The sequence below is a fragment of the Haliotis asinina genome, chromosome 3 (assembly GCF_037392515.1).
Source record: "Haliotis asinina isolate JCU_RB_2024 chromosome 3, JCU_Hal_asi_v2, whole genome shotgun sequence".
In the NCBI taxonomy this organism is placed as follows: Eukaryota; Metazoa; Mollusca; class Gastropoda; order Lepetellida; family Haliotidae; genus Haliotis; species Haliotis asinina.
The window spans coordinates 15,530,046-15,548,013 of record NC_090282.1 but is presented as its reverse complement, the minus strand read 5'-3'; the positions used below and the strand labels follow the sequence as shown (position 1 = coordinate 15,548,013).

The following is a 17,968-nucleotide window of genomic DNA, read 5'->3' as shown; positions in this document are numbered from 1 at the left end:
AATGATAATTAGGTAACATTGTTTTGGCTAACTCAGTTTTAATAGGCTATGATAGCTTCGTCTTCTTCCCTTCCGGTTAACGAATCTGTCGGCCATTACAGTAGAAAATGGTCGGATTTCATTTTCGGAATGTTAGATTTCGTATGCCAAGGCCGAGATGGCTATAAGATGCGTTCCATTATGACGACTATTTAATTTCAGTACAGTGAATCAAATGATCAACATTCCAACTTTATTAAGGGGTAAGTAGATTTGTACATATACATTAAACCCCTGAAGTGAGTTGCCAAAACAAACTTCCGCAATACGCCCAAATCTGTCAAATGCAAAATATGACAAACCTCTTTTGCGTGTGCACTTTTCTCGTATGTAGTTGGTTCGGAAATAAAATGGAAACTACAATTACGGGGGGGACGATAAAAACTGAAATTAAGCAAATCATAAAGTTTTAACATTTTGACATTTTAGAAATCAAACGTCTTGATCCTAAATACTCTGTAATAAACGTAATGGCAAAGATAAATTCTGCAGTCCTTGATTTATACCTTAGTCATAATTTATATTGGCCCTTTATATTCAATTACCAGCCTTCCTGTCTGTTTGTCGCAGTTTCCTGACATTTACAACCTAAATCAAAGTGAGTTAAGTAGGCCTGGTACTAGTGGAAATACTGGTAATAGTGGTATGCATCATATTCATATTAGGGCTTGGAGGGGTGCAATTTAACTACCCCACCCCCAATTACCATGATTACCCTACTTTACCTGGATACCCGTCATGCTAATGCCGACATCAAATTTGTGGGAAATAAGAAATATTCTTCAGCTCAGAGGCTATAAATTTTGAGTTTGTTTAATATAATAACCATGTATTATATTCCAAAACAGATGGCTGTACAATTGTGTCTAAAACTTCTAAGACAATAAAACCTTTAAATCGTGGAAGAATAGCATATTACATTGTTTAAGCCGTTAGTCACATGATCGTAATAGTTCAGGGTATTAGGGTACCCAAGTCAGCCTTATTATCCACCAGTCCCAGGTAATCAGTAGTTGTTGTCCGTTTAATTGAAGTAATCAGACTTTTCGCAGTGACTATATGACCAAGCAATCGGTCAGGTTTTCTCATAATCAGACACAAAGAAAGAGAACACTTCTTTGCATTATGTTCTTAATACATTAGGCATCATTTAAAGATGTGAAATTTGCAAATGTGTTTTGTACAATTTGCTGTAAAAAAAACACCAAGGAACTGCATGGTTTTTTTTTTCAATAACCAGCATTCTTAGTTACAAGCTGTCTTAGCCATAAAATTGCCCTAATCCACTTGCACAAGGACAGAAATAAGACAGCATAGATTGAAGGATAAAATGAAGAATAAAATCAACAGAAGTACTCTTAAGAGTTGTCAAACAAACTTAACTTACTATTTTTCATATTCAAGTGATATCTCGGCTTTCATCGCTTCGAACTTCGCACTCAGACATGATGTTTAATGCTAAAATACATGCATAAATACATCCTCTATATTCCATATATGCATTTAGGTGGTGATTTTTCTTTGTAACACGTTCAGAATAACCTGATTTAACACACGTTACCAGCATCACCTAAGGTACAGTGAACAGGGAACAGTACTTTATGATATCAACTCAAAACATGCATGGTTCACTACCGCATGTAATGATGTTTCATACCTTATATCGATGCTGCTTTCTCCGTGTTGTTGAAGTCTTGAGGCGTATCATACAGTTTTATGCAATGTTACAGCAATCTCTAAACCTAAAACTGATTATTTCCATGAAGCAGACACGAACTTGAATGCAGTTTTGTCACAGACTACAATGTTCTTAGCTCCTTATAACTGGTCCAGACCAAAATTGTAAGTTTGATTCTTCTTATCCTACAGTTGGTTTGTGCAAGTGTGTGGCAATTGTAGTCAAAGCTAAAGATCAATTTTGAGACTTTAACCAGTTCCCAGACCCGCAAAGTTCCAGGGTGGAATAGCCTTTCAGCAACCCATGCTTGCCATAAAAGGCGAATATGCCTGTTGTTAGAGGCAACCAACAGGATCGGGTTGTCAGGCTTGCTGACTTGGTTGACACTTGTCATTGGTTCCCAATTGCGCAGAATTGCTCTGCAATTGGTGCAGAATATGGCAGTGTAAAACTCAACTCTTTCACTCTAGTGTAATACAAACTATAAATGTCTGTATTCCTACTCATACACCCTTAACATTGTCGAATAATAATCTCATTTATGGAACTTAGTTTAACTATCTGAATAATATATGTTGGAATTTAGTAATAATTAAGGGATAGTATTATTTTTTCTCTAGTCAATGATTATTTCCTTAATTATAGAATTAAGTAGAAGTAGCATTATTTTCTTGTGTGGTTCATAAGGCCATGTTGTGGTTCTGATTACACGTCTCTGAAGTTCAGGGTTGGTAGGCACTAAGGTAGGTAGGATTTTCATTTATTTTTTATGTTTTTAGGAAATAAATAGTTTGTTAAATCAGACTTGAGGTCATCATGTCAACTTTATCAGAGTGATCAGTGTCCATCACTGCTGGGAAAAAACAATAGTGTCTGAAAGCTTATTTTATTCATACTGATTAAAAAAAATAGAGGCGGAACCAGAATTCAAGGGTTGGTCGGGTAATCGGAACCACAACATCCTTTTTATACCCCCGGCATGTAATGCGGGGGGATATAGTCGATGCCTTGTCTGTCCGTCTGTCCGTAATCATTTTGTTTCCGGAGCATAACTTAGAAACCCTTCAATATTTTTAGACCAAACTTGATAGATCTCAACCTATGGTTGTGCCTTTTGCTATTTACAGATTTTTGGCATTTATATTATTTTTGTTTTTCCATGGAACATTTTGGTGTTAGTCTAATGGTGGGGTGGGCTTTGTTTCCGGAGCAGAACTCCAAATCCGTTCAATATTTTTCAGCAAAACTTGTTTAGATATATCAGTCAGAAGTTGTAGTGGTGCCTTTTGCTATTTACAGGTTTTTGTGATTTATTATTTTCTCGTTTTTCAAAGAAATGTTTCAGACTTAGTCTCAAAATGGAGGGATGGGCTTCGTTTCCAGAGCACAACTCAAAAACCATTCAACATTTTTCTGCAAAACTTGGTAGATATATCAGTCAGAACCTGAAGTGGTGCCTTTTGCTATTTACAAGTTTTTGTGATTTCAAATTTTCTTGGTTTCTATGGAAACGTTTCGAACTTAGTCTCAAAATGGAGGGATGGGCAGAACTCAAAAACTGTTCAATATTTTTCTGCAATACTTGTGATTTACTACTTTCTTGGTCTCCATGGAAACGTTTTAGACTTTCTCTCAAATTTCAAAAGTGAGAGGTGTGTTTCATTTTCTGGAGCAGAACTAAAAAAAGGTTTTTGTGAGGTATTATTTTCTCAAAATGGAGGGATGGACTTCGTTCCCAGAGCACAACTCGAAATCCGTTTCATATCTTTCAAAAGATCTTGGCAGATATACGAGACAGATCTTGAAATTGTGACTTTACTGATTACAGATATATGGCATTTATAATTTTCATGAATTCCATGGAAACAATTCAAACTTAGTCTACAAAAAAAACAACGAGTAACTGAGATGATTTGTCCTTTCAAACATGTGGGGGCCGGGTGGGATATGTCATCTTCTGATGACTCTTGTTTTCAAACCTAATTTTCCAAGGATGAAAAAAAAGTGTTTTGAATTTAAAAAAGTTTCTATGTTTTAAATTCCAAATTCCGATTTCTATCATAAGGCCATATCTACATATAACGTTTGTTACAAATAAATGCATGGGTGTTATGTTGAAAACATTTGGGTTCACACTTATGAATCATCATCAACAAGTAGCATTAGTGATACACTGAATATTTTGCAAGGCAACTTTCACAGATGTAACATATTGCAGCGACTACACCACAGCTTGTTCTTGAAAATTGCCGTTAGCAAGCCTCTTCAAGGTACTTATGCCAAAATTTGAATTAAGCCTTGTCACTGGAATATATTCAACATGAATTATACAAAGCTGATGTGTAATATTTCTTTCTGAATTTTGCTGCAGCCATTTGTAGTTATGAATCCAGGTTCTTAGAAAGTTTCTACCTCTCTCACTGTACAAACATTCTGTTTGTGGATTGGTCATACTGCTGTATGAAATGTTTATGAATATTTATGACTACACATTGGAAAAATACTGGAATATTGCTTTCTTCAAAATATGCATGTCTTCAAATCTGTTTGAATTTGTTACATCATGGAAGCATAAGTAGCATCTTTTGCATTGTCAGAACTACAGTGTAACCTGTCAAAACTTGTATCTGTCCAATCTGTTGTGAACTCTGGAATAAAATCTCAGTCCCATCCATGGCTTACCTGAGCAGCATTCTTTAGACATGCCAGAAACATATGTCTTGGATTTGAATGCAGAGATTGAGTATCTCACAAACATGGTGAATATCTGACCGAATGACTGTACATTGGGTTTAACACTGCTTAAAATTCAAAATCTGAATTTTCTTTACGTCTTGTCAGAGGAAAGCCAGGTCTAGGATAAATCATTAAGTGACACCTAAAGAAGCACTGGTATGGCCACTATGGTGCAAACAGCCTTGAAACATAATAATGGCAGTTATTATCCATTGTATGACTGAAACCATGTTGAAATGTTAAAACCTATCTCTCTCAGTCATCATTATCCCTGCGGCATGTAATGCAGGGGAATAAAGTCGACACCTTGTCTGTCCATCCGTCCGTAATCATTTTGTTTCTGGAGCATAACTCAGAAACCGTTCTATATTTTTAGACCAAAGTTGAGAGATATTTTAATCTCAGCCTATGGTTATGCCTTTTGCTGTTTACAGACTTTTGGCATTTATATTTTTTATTCCCCCGGCATGTAATGCGGGGGGAATATAATCGACGCCTCGTCTATCTGTTCATCCATAATCATTTTGTTGCCGCAGCATAACTCAGAAACCCTTCAATATTTTTAGACCAAGCTTGATAGATATAATTATCTCAACCTATGGTTCATCCTCGATATCTCCAGGGTCCACGTTCCGAAAAGTCTCCACTATACCCTGGACGCATCTACGGGTCCGCCCGATAATTTTATTACCTCCCTTTGCTGACTCCGCTTTCTCACAGTAGCCAATCAGAGTGGTCGCCGTTATAACCGAATTTGCCAATGTCAAGAAAGGTAGCAGTTGCAACTGCGAAGGTTTGCTCGCCGTGCGACTCACAATTTGAGGAAATCATACATGCAACTTTATAGGTCCGAAATCTTTTTTAAACCATATGCAAGAAATCCATCTAATACTTTCAGAGAACCTACACATGGTTTGTTTGCCAAGTTTATTCGGTTAGAGAATTTAAAAAGCGAAAGTGAGTTGTGATTGGTTCGCTCAAATTCCCAGCGTAGGCACCTGATTGGATAAAAAGCCAGCCAAAAGCCAACAATTCAGACTTGGTCTAAAAACACTATAAGTTACTGTCTGATGATATGTCCTTTCAAATATGTGGGGGCCGGGGGGATATGTCATCTTCTGATAACACTTGTTTTACATGATAACATGTAAAACAAAGAAGGTTAAACACGTCTAAGTATGCACATGTAACTTACGATAACTGAGCCATGGGCAAGATGCATCCAGGGTATAGTGGAGACTTTTCGGAACGTAGACCCTGGAGATATCGAGGATGCCTATGGTTGTGCCTTTTGCTATTTACAAAGTTTTGGCATTTTTATTTTTTGGTGTTAGTCTAATGGTGGGGCGAGCTTCGTTTCCGGAGCATAACTCAGAAACTGTTCAATATTTTGCTGCAAAACTTGGTAGATGTGTGTGGCAGGCCCCAAAGTGGTGCCTTTTGGTATATACAAGTGTTTGTGATTTATTATTTTCTGGATTTCCATGGAAATGTTTCGGACTTAGTTTCAAAATAAAGGGATGTGCTTCGTTTCCAGTGCACAACTCAAAAAACGCTGAATATTTTTCTGCAAACCTTGGTAGATATATCAATCGGAACCTGAAGTGGTGCCTTTGGCTACTTACAGGTTTTTGTGATTTATCATTTTCTCAGTTCCATGAAACGTTTTTGACTTAGTCTCAAAAGTGAGAGGTGTGTTTCATTTCCGGAGCAGAACTCAAAAACTTCCAAATATCTGTCTGTAAAACTTGGTAGATATGTGTTGCAGACCCCAAAGTGGTGCCTTTTGCTATTTAAAGGTTTGTATGATGTATTATTTTCTTGGTTCCATGAACAAGTTGCCGACTTCGTTTCTGGAGCACAACTCGAAAACTATTTCATATCTTTCAAAAGATCTTGGCAAATATACGAGACAGATCTTGAAATTGTGACTTTTCTGATTACAGATATATGGCATTTATATTTTTCATGAATTCCATGGAAACAATTCAGACTTGGTCTAAAAACACTATAAGTTACTGTCTGATGATATGTCCTTTCAAATATGTGGGGGCCGGGGGGATATGTCATCTTCTGATAACACTTGTTTTACATGATAACATGTAAAACAAAGAAGGTTAAACACGTCTAAGTATGCACTTGTAACTTACGATAACTGAGCCATGGGCAAGTTAATGTAAGGAACCTGTAACGCTTTTTTGGGGGGAAAATAAAATACAGAGTGAAAAAAAAGATAAAGTGCTGTTATAGATGAAACTGACATATTAGTTCTTATTGACAGCTGGAGAAGAGATGCTGCCAGTTGGTTGGTTGAGCCAGTGTGTTGGCTTCAGGACAGACAATCAATTAGTGCTGCCAGCTAAGCAGGATCATAAACAGGGTGTGAAAAATGAGTCATTGTTTTTCAGATAACCAGGATACACCAACATCTGGTACTTTGCTGTTATGGATGATCACATGACCACATGATTTATTTTAATAACTGTGGAAAGTGGATAGAAATTGACACTAACCTGCCACCAGAGTCTGTTTGATGTAGGATCATGGAAATTGTAGACATTTAAGGCTTATGTTACAGTAGAGGCCTGCATATCCATTTCCTGATCGGGAATTTCAATTACCATCAGTGGTGTATACACACTATTGTGGCACTTGCCGGAACAACCATGCCGGATGATGTGAGGGTATCATGGTATCCCCAGTACCAGATTGATCTTGCTATGACACATGTTGTTTGTATATCTAAAGTGATGTTTACTGTATGTTGTAACTATTTTTTTTTGTTTCAAAATTTCATTCAGTATTGTTTATATTAATTTCTTTTAAATTGTTTGTGGATGGAAGGTTCTACCAATTTTTGCATCAACCACATTCAAATTACCAAATTACTGATGACTGAAAAAGGTTAGTCCATAGAAATTAATACATATTGGTAATAGCCATTCTTCGATGCATTAAATACTTTTATTTGTTGTAGCCTGACTATTTTATGCCAACATGACATTTTCACAATTGACATGCAGAGATTGAAATAGTGCTTAATTTGCATGCCATGGAACGTGATGTGGTGGCATGACTACTGTTACAAGAATAAAACTGTGCTTCATTTTATAGAAAATGCAATATCGTTGGCACTCACAGCTTAACATGCATAACTTACCATAACAGTAGCCATTTTTAATGCCATGGCATATAACAGGAAATCAGTCTGGATGTCCATGACAAATTAACTATTCCTGCTGCCATAATAGTGTATAAAAAGTCCAGCTGTCAAGCGTACAGGTTTACATGTCAGATGCTTACTTGTCATTAAAACATATATGGAAATGACATAATTGTGTGATGTTTTAAAATAATTTGTATCATCAAAAGGTACTGGCACACATACTTTTACACAAAAAATCTAAATTATTTCTCTGGTGTCCTATTGCACCCTGAAAAAATTGCATTTCTATCCCTGACAAGACTGCAGGAAGTCTCTGACTGATATGATTGTTATGAAATATTAGAAAACCAGTGTTTAATCTAAGCTGTGCTCTTGCACCATTCATGCATTGGTGCATAAATACTGGCAGACCGCGGGCCCACTCAAATGACATTAAATGTAAATCTGAAATTCATTGAAGGACTGACTGTGTGTTTCTTTCGTTGCATTGAGGTATGAAACTAAAAACCAATGTGCAAACTGTATGAATCCGTATAGCAGATTATTGTAAAAGTTTGCACCTTGGTTTTTAGTTTCATACCTCAATGCAACGAAAGAAATACACAGTCAATTCTTATAATTAAATTCAACAACAAATACTAAAGGTTTTCAACAATATTTCTTTAAACATAATCAATTCATCGAAACAGGTATCTTTGTTACCTCCAATTAACAATTTCGGTGTAAGAATTCGGCAATGGCGTGACATGACTCAGGTGACTCATTCACATAAAATGACACACCTACCAACATTAGCCAGTCAGCATAGAGCATCCCCAAACTGCTGTCAATTAACCAAGCTAACATCAGGTGGCGAATCAGAACGGAACAACACAACGTGACACGTTCCAGCAACAGCAAAGTTTCAAGTTCAAACATTTGAATTATTACGAGCGAACTGAAAGACTCAGTTTGAAAAGTGAGAATTGGAAATGAAGCCTGATGACATGAAGATAGTGGAACTGAGATTGTTAGTGGCAGCAGTATTTGCGCAAGTGGAAAGAGGCTGTGATGTGACTTGTATTGCGATGTTCCATCGTGCACATGCTCTTGTCGAGACGTTACAACATCATTAACGCACACGGATAATTTTGAGTTGTTTGTTTATGTTAACCAGAGTGTATCACTTCAATGTTTATCCAAAGTTCATTAGGGTACCTGAGTGTAAGGGAATTCCCTCGCCATGTAAAGGTATTCCCCGTCATTCCCCAGGTCCGAAAATAGTCTGGTTTGGTGGGCGTGGCTTAGCTTTTTAGATTCATTGGGAAATGAAATCAAAAGAAATGTTCCCACTGAACCAATCAGATTGCCAGAATTTTATTGAACACAATAAAATTTTAATTATTAGTAGTTTGTTTTCAAAATTTACTCCATCCTCAATATCTCCAGGGTCTACGTTCCGAAAAGTCTCCACTATACCCTGGATGCATCTACGGCTCAGCCCGATAAATTTATTACCTCCCTTGGCTGGCTTTTTATCCAATCAGGTGCCTATGCTGGGAATTTGAGCGAACCAATCACAACTCACTTTCGCTTTTTAAAATCTCTAACCGAATAAACTTGGCAAACAAACCATGCGTAGGTTCTCTGAAAGTATTAGATGGATTTCTTGCATATGTTTTAAAAAGATTTCGGACCTATAAAATTGCATGTATGATTTCCCCAAAGTCGCACGGCGAGCAAACCTTCACAGTTGCAACTGCTACCTTTGTTGACACTGGCAAATTCGGTTATAACGGCGACCAATCTGATTCGCTTCTGTGAGAAGCGGAGTCAGCAAAGGGAGGTAATAAAATTATCGGGCGGACCCGTAGATGCGTCCAAGGTATAGTGGAGACTTTTCGGAACCTATACCCTGGAGATATCGAGGATGAATTTACTCATGCACAACTCAAAACACAGGTTTATAACTGTAACAAAGCTACCTTTCCTCACTGAAGCAAACTGTTGTTTTGAATACCAAGAACACTGTATACCACTTTCATTTGCAAACTGTTTCAAACGACAATGCAAAACATACATTTCAGTGCTATGTGAAAATCTTATGGGTTTTGTAAAACAGATTTTGGTTGGTAGGTTTCTTTGAGTGATTCAATCATGTTGCATTGTAGCAGTTTCATACTTTTGTTGTCATGGGTGACACAATCACAATTTTGATGTCAATCAAAAATTTGTTCTGTTTTTGTGAAAAAGCAAATGCCTTGTGGTGATGACGATACAGAAATCTCAACCAACCGCAGCAATGATAACCAAAGAGGAAATGAGGAGCGATGCCAGCCAGGATAATCTATCACGTCCACATGTTTTCTCAAAAAATGTTGTTGCAACTTCTCACATACAGTGATTATGATAGTGATTCTGTTCAGATATATTGTTCTAATACTTCTATCAGGAAGGCTGAGAACAATATCTTTGTTGAGGAAACTGTTAAGCATGACAAGTATTCAATTTTCACTTTGAAGTTGATTTTGAAACTTAAAGACTGACATTGCCTGATTGTAACAAAATGAGAGTCATTTTATCGCTAAGCACCAACTTGCACTCTATACTGTTTACAAAACTCTCATTTCAGTTTTGGAGTGTTCTCTTTTCAAATTCATTTTGATTAATCCAAACTGTTCAATAAATGTTGAACAAATCTTTGGGGTTTTTTTGTTTGCGGTGTTCAAATTGTTGACATTGTCTGTATTGGATGTCAAATATTGTATGAGTAGGTGAACTTATATTAGTAACTACTAGGTACTGTATATCTAACAAGTCTCAGCATATTGACATGGCCCACACTATTTCTAAATGGCCCACGTGACTTAGGACAGGTGGGCCATAGCCATTGTCACTATTTCAACTCAATATTTGACTACTTATTTATATTATTTCCACACAGCCAGAACATAATTTTGACTCCCAACTCAGAGCAGTTTCGAACTGCAAGATGGCAAAAAGTGATTGGTTGATGCAAGGCTAAATATGTAATGACAGTTGTTGGTAGACATTGCCAAGTTGACAGAGTATTTCACGATAAACAAAGCTGACTCTGAAAGTTAAATGAAATCTGAATCTGATGTTTTCATTTCTATGAAGATTTGAAATGAAAAAGATAGTATCAAGGTCCCTGTATGTTGAAAATCAAATTGAATCAAGGTGTTGGTGAATCATTGCAGCCCATGATGTGATACATGCCATGAACATTGCCAACAGTTGTGCCGAAATCATAAATGCTACCAGGATTATTGTTGTAATTAGATAATACAAGTCAAAACAAATATTATATGCAGGTTACCACTAATTGCCTGCATGTGTGAACTCAAATAGGATTATTTCTGGTTCGGCACTTGTTAAATAGTGTGGCCCTGGGCATCAGATGGAGGATTTGGGTGTTCCCTGTTCAGGTGATATGGCTAGGCGACAATTGTGATTACATGTGGATCTTCTATCCAATCACTCTTTGTAATGATTTGTATTTCTGGTCCTGGACTAGGCTAATAGTTAATCATCCTTTAGAGATAAAAACTCACATCTGATGTAAGACTGGTATGTACAGAACAATAGTTAAACAATGATCAACAATTTACTTTGTTGTGACAGCCATGCTTGTTTGATGACATTTAGAGTTTGTTGTGCACTAGATGTTATTGATTATGACAGAGTTGATTACATCATATCTTGTTTGTCAATGTTTGTAGATGATTGCAGCAATTTTTGTCTGCATGTTGTATGCTGCTATTAGTAGAATCTGAAGTAGGTGTGATTTGTTGTAGATAAACACTGTTACAAGCTGTGTTGTGTGTGCACTCAGCTGGACCATGTCACTAACAGTTGGTGCACAGTTAATTTAAAGCTGAACAAGTCAGGCCCATCCCATGGACACTGTGAATTAACTCTGGTTCTGTATGTTTATATACTGGACAGAAATAGTTACGGATATATTACTTACTTACTTACTTACTTACTTACTTACTTACTTACTTACTTACTTACTTACTTACTTACTTACTTACTGAAAATATAATGAAATATCAATCATAAATATATCTATATCCCTAAATTATTTGTCTAGTTTATAACGACCCGTGAAGGTTCTGGGGTAGAATAGGCCTTCAGCAACCCATGCTTGCCATAATAGGCAACTGTGCTTGTCGTAAGAGGCGACTAACGGGATCAGGTTGTCAAGCTCGCTGACTTGGTTGACTCATGTCATCGGCTCCCAATTGTACAGATCGATGCTCATGTTGTTGATCACTGGAGTGTCTGGTCCAGACGCCATTGTTTACAGACCGCCGCCATATAGCTGGAATATTGCTGAGTGCAGCGTAAAACTCAACTCACTCACTCACTAATATATAACATTATTAATTCAGGACATTGTTAAATGTTTTTGAATGGAAATTAAGTCTCCTGTGTCATATTATAGACAAGCAGTAAACAACCTTGTATTATGATGCAAGAATACAGTTATGGTCATTATGTATATGTATGTATATAGTCACATGTATGTTACTGTATATGTACATATGTATATGATTAGTGTAACGACTTTCTGAAGAGTCTGTGTTAGAACAATACATAGACTGGTGGCTTTTTGTCTCAGACATTTGTAAAATAATTCTGGATCCCTTTCATGTACAAATCCACAGAGATAGTGCTAGAGTCACACACAGATTTAATCCTTCAGTTGTGGGCTTGTTTCAGAGCTACCAGCTGGTTGCTCAGCATGTGTTATGTGGGATGTCATAGTTATGGCACTCGTGCTTAATCCTGTCAGCACGATGCGAGTATATTTAATATTAAGAGCCATTCACGTTGTTAATCAAATTAATTCATGACTTGTGTCCTAAAATGTCATGTTTTAATGGTGAAAGTGTATCATGCCTCATTAGTTAGTATACAAATGGGATTCATTGATTTTCAATTTACAGTTTGTATATAATACATTCCTCAAGAAAGTCAGACTACATTGTATTTGTTATCTATATGTTGCAGTTTGCTTTCATTGGTTCAAGATATATAATATCGTGGATGTGATGTTCTGCTAAATTGCTGTTTGTCTCTCCTTTTAGGAATCTGAGCTTCACATCCCTCCATATCCTGTTTTTACATCAGCCATGAAGAAGCGAGACAGTGAAGTTATCTCAACCTCTTCCGGAACTTCCAAAGGGTCTGATCACCGGAAGGGCTCAACATTTTCCTTAAGGAGAATATTTCATGTACGGAGACCTCGTAATCGGTCCAAGTCACACGCCAGCTTGGACTCTGATTCTGCTCGATCTGAGACGAGCCTAAATGTTGTGACTGAGCCTCCACCTCCCCCCTTGCCTATAGTGCCATGCCCTCCTCCCAGTGTCACTGCAGTTGCCCAGTCAAAGAGAAAGGACAACTGCCGAGAATGTCCGGTCTGCATGGTGGACCAGGATCTGGACAATTTTCCCGAAATCATGACCTGTCACCACCGATCATGTCGGGACTGTCTGAAGCAGTACTTGCAGATTGAGATCTCTGAGAGTCGTATCAATATTGCATGTCCAGAATGTGCTGAGAAATTCCACCCGAATGACATCCAGATGATCCTTCGAGATGAACTTCTCATGACAAAGTATGAGGACTTCATGTTGAGGCGTGTCCTAGCCATGGATCCTGATGCAAGGTGGTGTCCAGCACCAGACTGTGGGTAAGTCATCACATTTATGTTCATGAGTATTTGTGTTTTCCTAAGTTCACATCTGAAACAAGCTTGTCTACATGCAATCACCTTGATTGCTCCAGGAAATGAAAACACAGGTCTTACTAGAGACCTAGCAGCATTATCTTGTCCATTTCACTTCTGGATTTGCTAGCGAAAGACACAAAAAAAAATTGTGTTAGTAGAATGAGATTGGACACTAGATATAGGAAGTGACAGTTATTTACCATTTAACGTAAGGAAGGTTACAACATATAGTTTGGAAGAAATTATGATATTTTAGTGGTTTGAAGTTTCAAAAAAGACCTACTCAGTCATTTTAAATATGCACCAGTAGATCACTGCACAATACATGCCAATAACTGGAACGAACTGTTTTTGATGAACGTATAAAAAATAACTAATGTTACTTAAATATTTTGGTTCTAAATTAGTAAGTACTTTTGTAATTATAAATATAAATATAAGGAATGATGTCTCATATTGCTGTTCAAGTCAGTATTATCATGGGAATGAAGTGTGACCTGCAATACTGCAGTATTGTTTGCATTGTTAGTGATGAGTGTGATACGGTAGGCTGCAGAGGCAGGACTATTTCTGTTGTGGTTTTCTTTGCTTAAAAGCAAAATGGCTGGCTGAGAAATATGGTTAAGAGTTTTGAAAATTGCTGACCTAGGAAGAGATGCTGTCTGTTTCTAAATCGATTTCTGCTCAGAAAGGTCCAGAACTGTGTTTGTTATATAGCCGCAAATTTAGTTACATGTACAGTTACCCACATTCTGATTCAACTTGTTCGGGGTGGAGGGGAGGGGGGTTTGTTTTTTTTGTTTAGTAAAGAAATTCATTATGCAAACCAGCTGAAAGTTGCTCAAGATCAGAGAATAATCATATCACTTCTTAAACTTGCACTATCAACAGAAAAAGTAGTTTCTTTCATTGTTATGTGCACTGACTAATCCTGACTTTGTTGAATAAATCATAGTGTTAGAGCTAAAATGGATGGAATTATCAGGAAACTGCCCTCTAGTTAGATGTGAGATGTTTGAAGTAAACCTACAATTAAATATATGATACTATGTTTACTTTTTTAACACCATTTCCATCCATTGTGCTATAAGAGGGAAGCTAATTGAAGACCTAAGGCTTCTGCAAATGATAAACAGCACTACCCCTATAGTATAGGGATACATTGAAAAGTTTTTGTTAATCAGTTGTCAAATTGTGACTATATGCTGATTATACAGTTAGATAATTATAGCATGGACCAATCAGAACTTGTGTTACATACCAAGCGGAATTTGAATACACCATTATATATCCACTTTGAATATATTTTGGCAAGAAAGCATTCTCCCCAACCCCATTCTCCCCTACCCCACTGTTTAGCAGTATTATAACAATTTAGGAGTCATTATGACACCCTGGTGTCATAAAAGTAATTCATGGACATGTTTGTGGGAATCAAATAAGCAGGTTTTCTGCATCCATGCTTAAGAATTCAAGAGTCATCTTGGTTGGCCCTTGTGTCATGGACATGTTTTGGGGAGTCAGATACAAAGGTTTTCTGTGTCATGGCAAACACTGCAACCCTCCAAATGGAAATCATGTTACAGTTCTTTTCCGAGTTTCATATCCTATCATGTTTTTCTTGACTTTGCAATTTGTTACAGAGATATGGCCCTCATCATGCATTTTTTTCTTTCATAGTGCCTAGTATCTCCAATGGGGATATATTTTCTCAGGAACTGTGTAGATATGGAAACTTGGTATGTGCTTTTAAGGTATGAATGCCTTGATGGAGTTGGAAAACTGAAACTGTGTTATGGTTCTCTACAGAGTTATTTCTCTTTTCATGTTTTTCCTTGACTTGGTACAGTGTCCCCAGTAGGGACAGATTTTTTCAGAAACCCTTATAGATAGGGAAACCAAATTTAGTATATGTTTTCAGGACATTAGTGTCGTGGTTGGACCCAGTAGGAACAGAACAGTGTGGCAGGGTGGTGGTGGGCTGGAGGTGGATGTCCCACAACATATATTAGGGATGGCAATTATCTGCTTGTTTCTGCAATCAGTCGATCTTGAGATTTGTCTAAATCCGATTAGAAAATATTTTGGGGAATGATCCTACATACTGACATTTTCAGGTACGCAGTGATTGCCACAGGTTGTGCAGGGTGTCCGAAGTTGAAGTGTGAGAGGCCTGGCTGCAACACCTTCTTCTGCTACCACTGCAAGCAGCACTGGCACCCCAACCAGACCTGTGACACAGCCAGGGCGGAGAGGTCCCCCAATATACGATCATCTTCACTCAGTTACAGTAATGAGTCTGGATCACAGAGTGAGTTATAAGTTGATCAGTTAGTCCTCTGTTATATATCTAGGACCCTAGATTGAATAATGACTAGAACTGTGAACTTGCAGAAGTACAGGTGTCTGTATTGCAGTTCATAGAGCAGCTAAAGTGTTTGCTAGCTGTTTTCATTGATAATACAAGCAGACCATGTTTCACTGAAAAGCATAAAATTTTACAGCCTGGGGGATTGTTTTGTGCGCAGTCATACCTTTTTATATTCTAGTTTTTTCAGTGGAACTGTATTCACTGAGATATCATATGTTTAGAAAGAAGAATTCTCCAGTGCCAGTCAGAGAATTTGTTGAACATTGTGTCTTAATTGTTTGTTTCATGACAGAAGATGACATCAAGCCATGTCCAAGGTGTGGAGCATTCATCGTTAAAATGAATGATGGGTCCTGTAACCACATGACATGTGCTGTGTGTGGGGCAGAGTTCTGCTGGCTGTGCATGAAGGAAATCTCTGATCTGCACTATCTCAGGTGACATGCTTGCTTCCAACAATTGAAACATATATGTAGTGTTACTGTTAGAAAATTAATGTCATAAAATGTTTTTGAGCAATATACATGAGACAAGTCTGAAGTATTCTACTGTATGCTGAATAAACCGTGAACAAGGTTACAATGAATGACAATACAGATTTCAAGTACAATGCAAATGAGTCACAAATTTAAAATTTTGGATCACAAATCTGAAATATTAACTGACCACAAACTTGGCATTGACAGTGAAAACAGAAGGTTGTTGACAATGACAGCAGTTAAATAGACAAGTGTGGTAGGTCCTGAAACATTGATAATGTTCATGATGGTAGACAGATGTGTATAAATCCGGAGTCCCGTCACACAACTCAGCTATCATGCTTTATAAAGCACATGGCTTCTACACAGTACACAAGCATTCTAGCAAATTAGGCTACATCGCTGCCCTCTCAGAATGTCATAGAATGTAATTGAAAACACAAGACACCACAAGAGCCATCACTGGAAGTAGAAAAAAATATATAAGCCCACCAAGGGCAGGCAACTCAGAGCACTTTCTATTTACACCCTGTGACCCATAGAAACTATGAGTTCATCAATGTGATATTACATCTCACAAGAAGCACACTCTTATAACTGAGGCTGGGGCCTGGTTTAAGAGATTGATAAACAGTAATATCGTCAATGGGGAGAATTATTAAAGGTCACATGCAACCAAAATAACAAACATAATTCAGTCCCAGTTATCACATATTCATTGCATAAAATACGCATTACTAATTATAAAAATAAAATAAACAAAACTGTATGCGTTCAACAGCGAATCGAAAGTGCAGTATTTTGTACTTGGGTTGACTTCCCTCGGAACGAAGCACTTGGGAGACCAAACCTGCTCAGAATAAGTTGGTGTGTATCAAAGACTTTTCACGGGCTGGTTCATTTACTATTATGCAGTGGACTCTGTGTATATAGAGATGATCTTTTTGGTTGGCATTTTAGAAGTATGGTGAGTAATAAGAAAGTATGATTCTTTATGGATAACAACGTCTTTTATTGTATATGATGCGATGTTTTGGTATGGATTCCCATACAGTTGTCAAGCAAGAGTGATGACCGTATAAGAATCCATACCAAAACATGGCATCATATACAATAGAACACGTTGTTATCCATAAATAATGTTTTGTAAATACATGCTGTTTGCATCTGTGTTTGATCCAATCAACAAACACTGAGATGGTGAACTACTGCATGATAGGAAACTCATTCCAAGTACAAAGCATAACTTGAAACCAGTCATCCAGGAAAAGTGGATGCAGTTTGTTTGCAACCTACAGACATTATAAATTGTTCATTGGTCACGAGGGGTCATGGGTTGCGGTACCGTTGATGTTTGTTTATGTTCCCTGAGCCCAAAGGGTGGCATATTTATCTTACCAAACACCTCAATGTTAATTTTGAACTGTTTGAAGCATGGGTATCGGATCATACACTACAACCAACCTGTGTGAATCAGACGATTCAAATCTTGCAACTTGCTGTTTTATCCCATTGGTACTGTCCTGGTAAAGTCTGCGCGAGATGTAATTCTCCTTCTTAATATTCACAGGGACTACATTTGAATGTTTAGTCAAAATTTATTTATTGGAAAGAGAGTCAAGTGTTTTCATAGTCATCGCTAGATTTTGCGGATGACACAGAAAACAGGTTAAGAGTTATCTCCCTTGTATCGATTTACATTCACAAAACATTGGTCATTTCCATCCATCTTGCATTATTTGATGTTATTCAAGAT

General features: G+C 37.4%; 1 protein-coding gene across 2 annotated transcripts in view; it reads left to right on the top strand.

Annotated features, from left to right (window-relative positions):
- The first annotated feature begins 78 nt into the window (after positions 1-78).
- Positions 79-17,968, top strand: part of LOC137277548 (E3 ubiquitin-protein ligase RNF19B-like) — a 30,998-nt gene continuing 13,108 nt past the window's right edge. The window contains exons 1-4 of one of the 2 annotated variants that reach the window (XM_067809331.1): positions 79-242; positions 12,716-13,323; positions 15,480-15,673; positions 16,026-16,170. In XM_067809331.1, coding sequence (XP_067665432.1) covers positions 12,761-13,323; positions 15,480-15,673; positions 16,026-16,170 — 902 coding nt within the window. In that variant the 5' untranslated portion in view covers positions 79-242; positions 12,716-12,760. The remainder of the gene's footprint in view (positions 243-12,715; positions 13,324-15,479; positions 15,674-16,025; positions 16,171-17,968) is intronic. The other variant, XM_067809332.1, reaches the window with a different exon arrangement.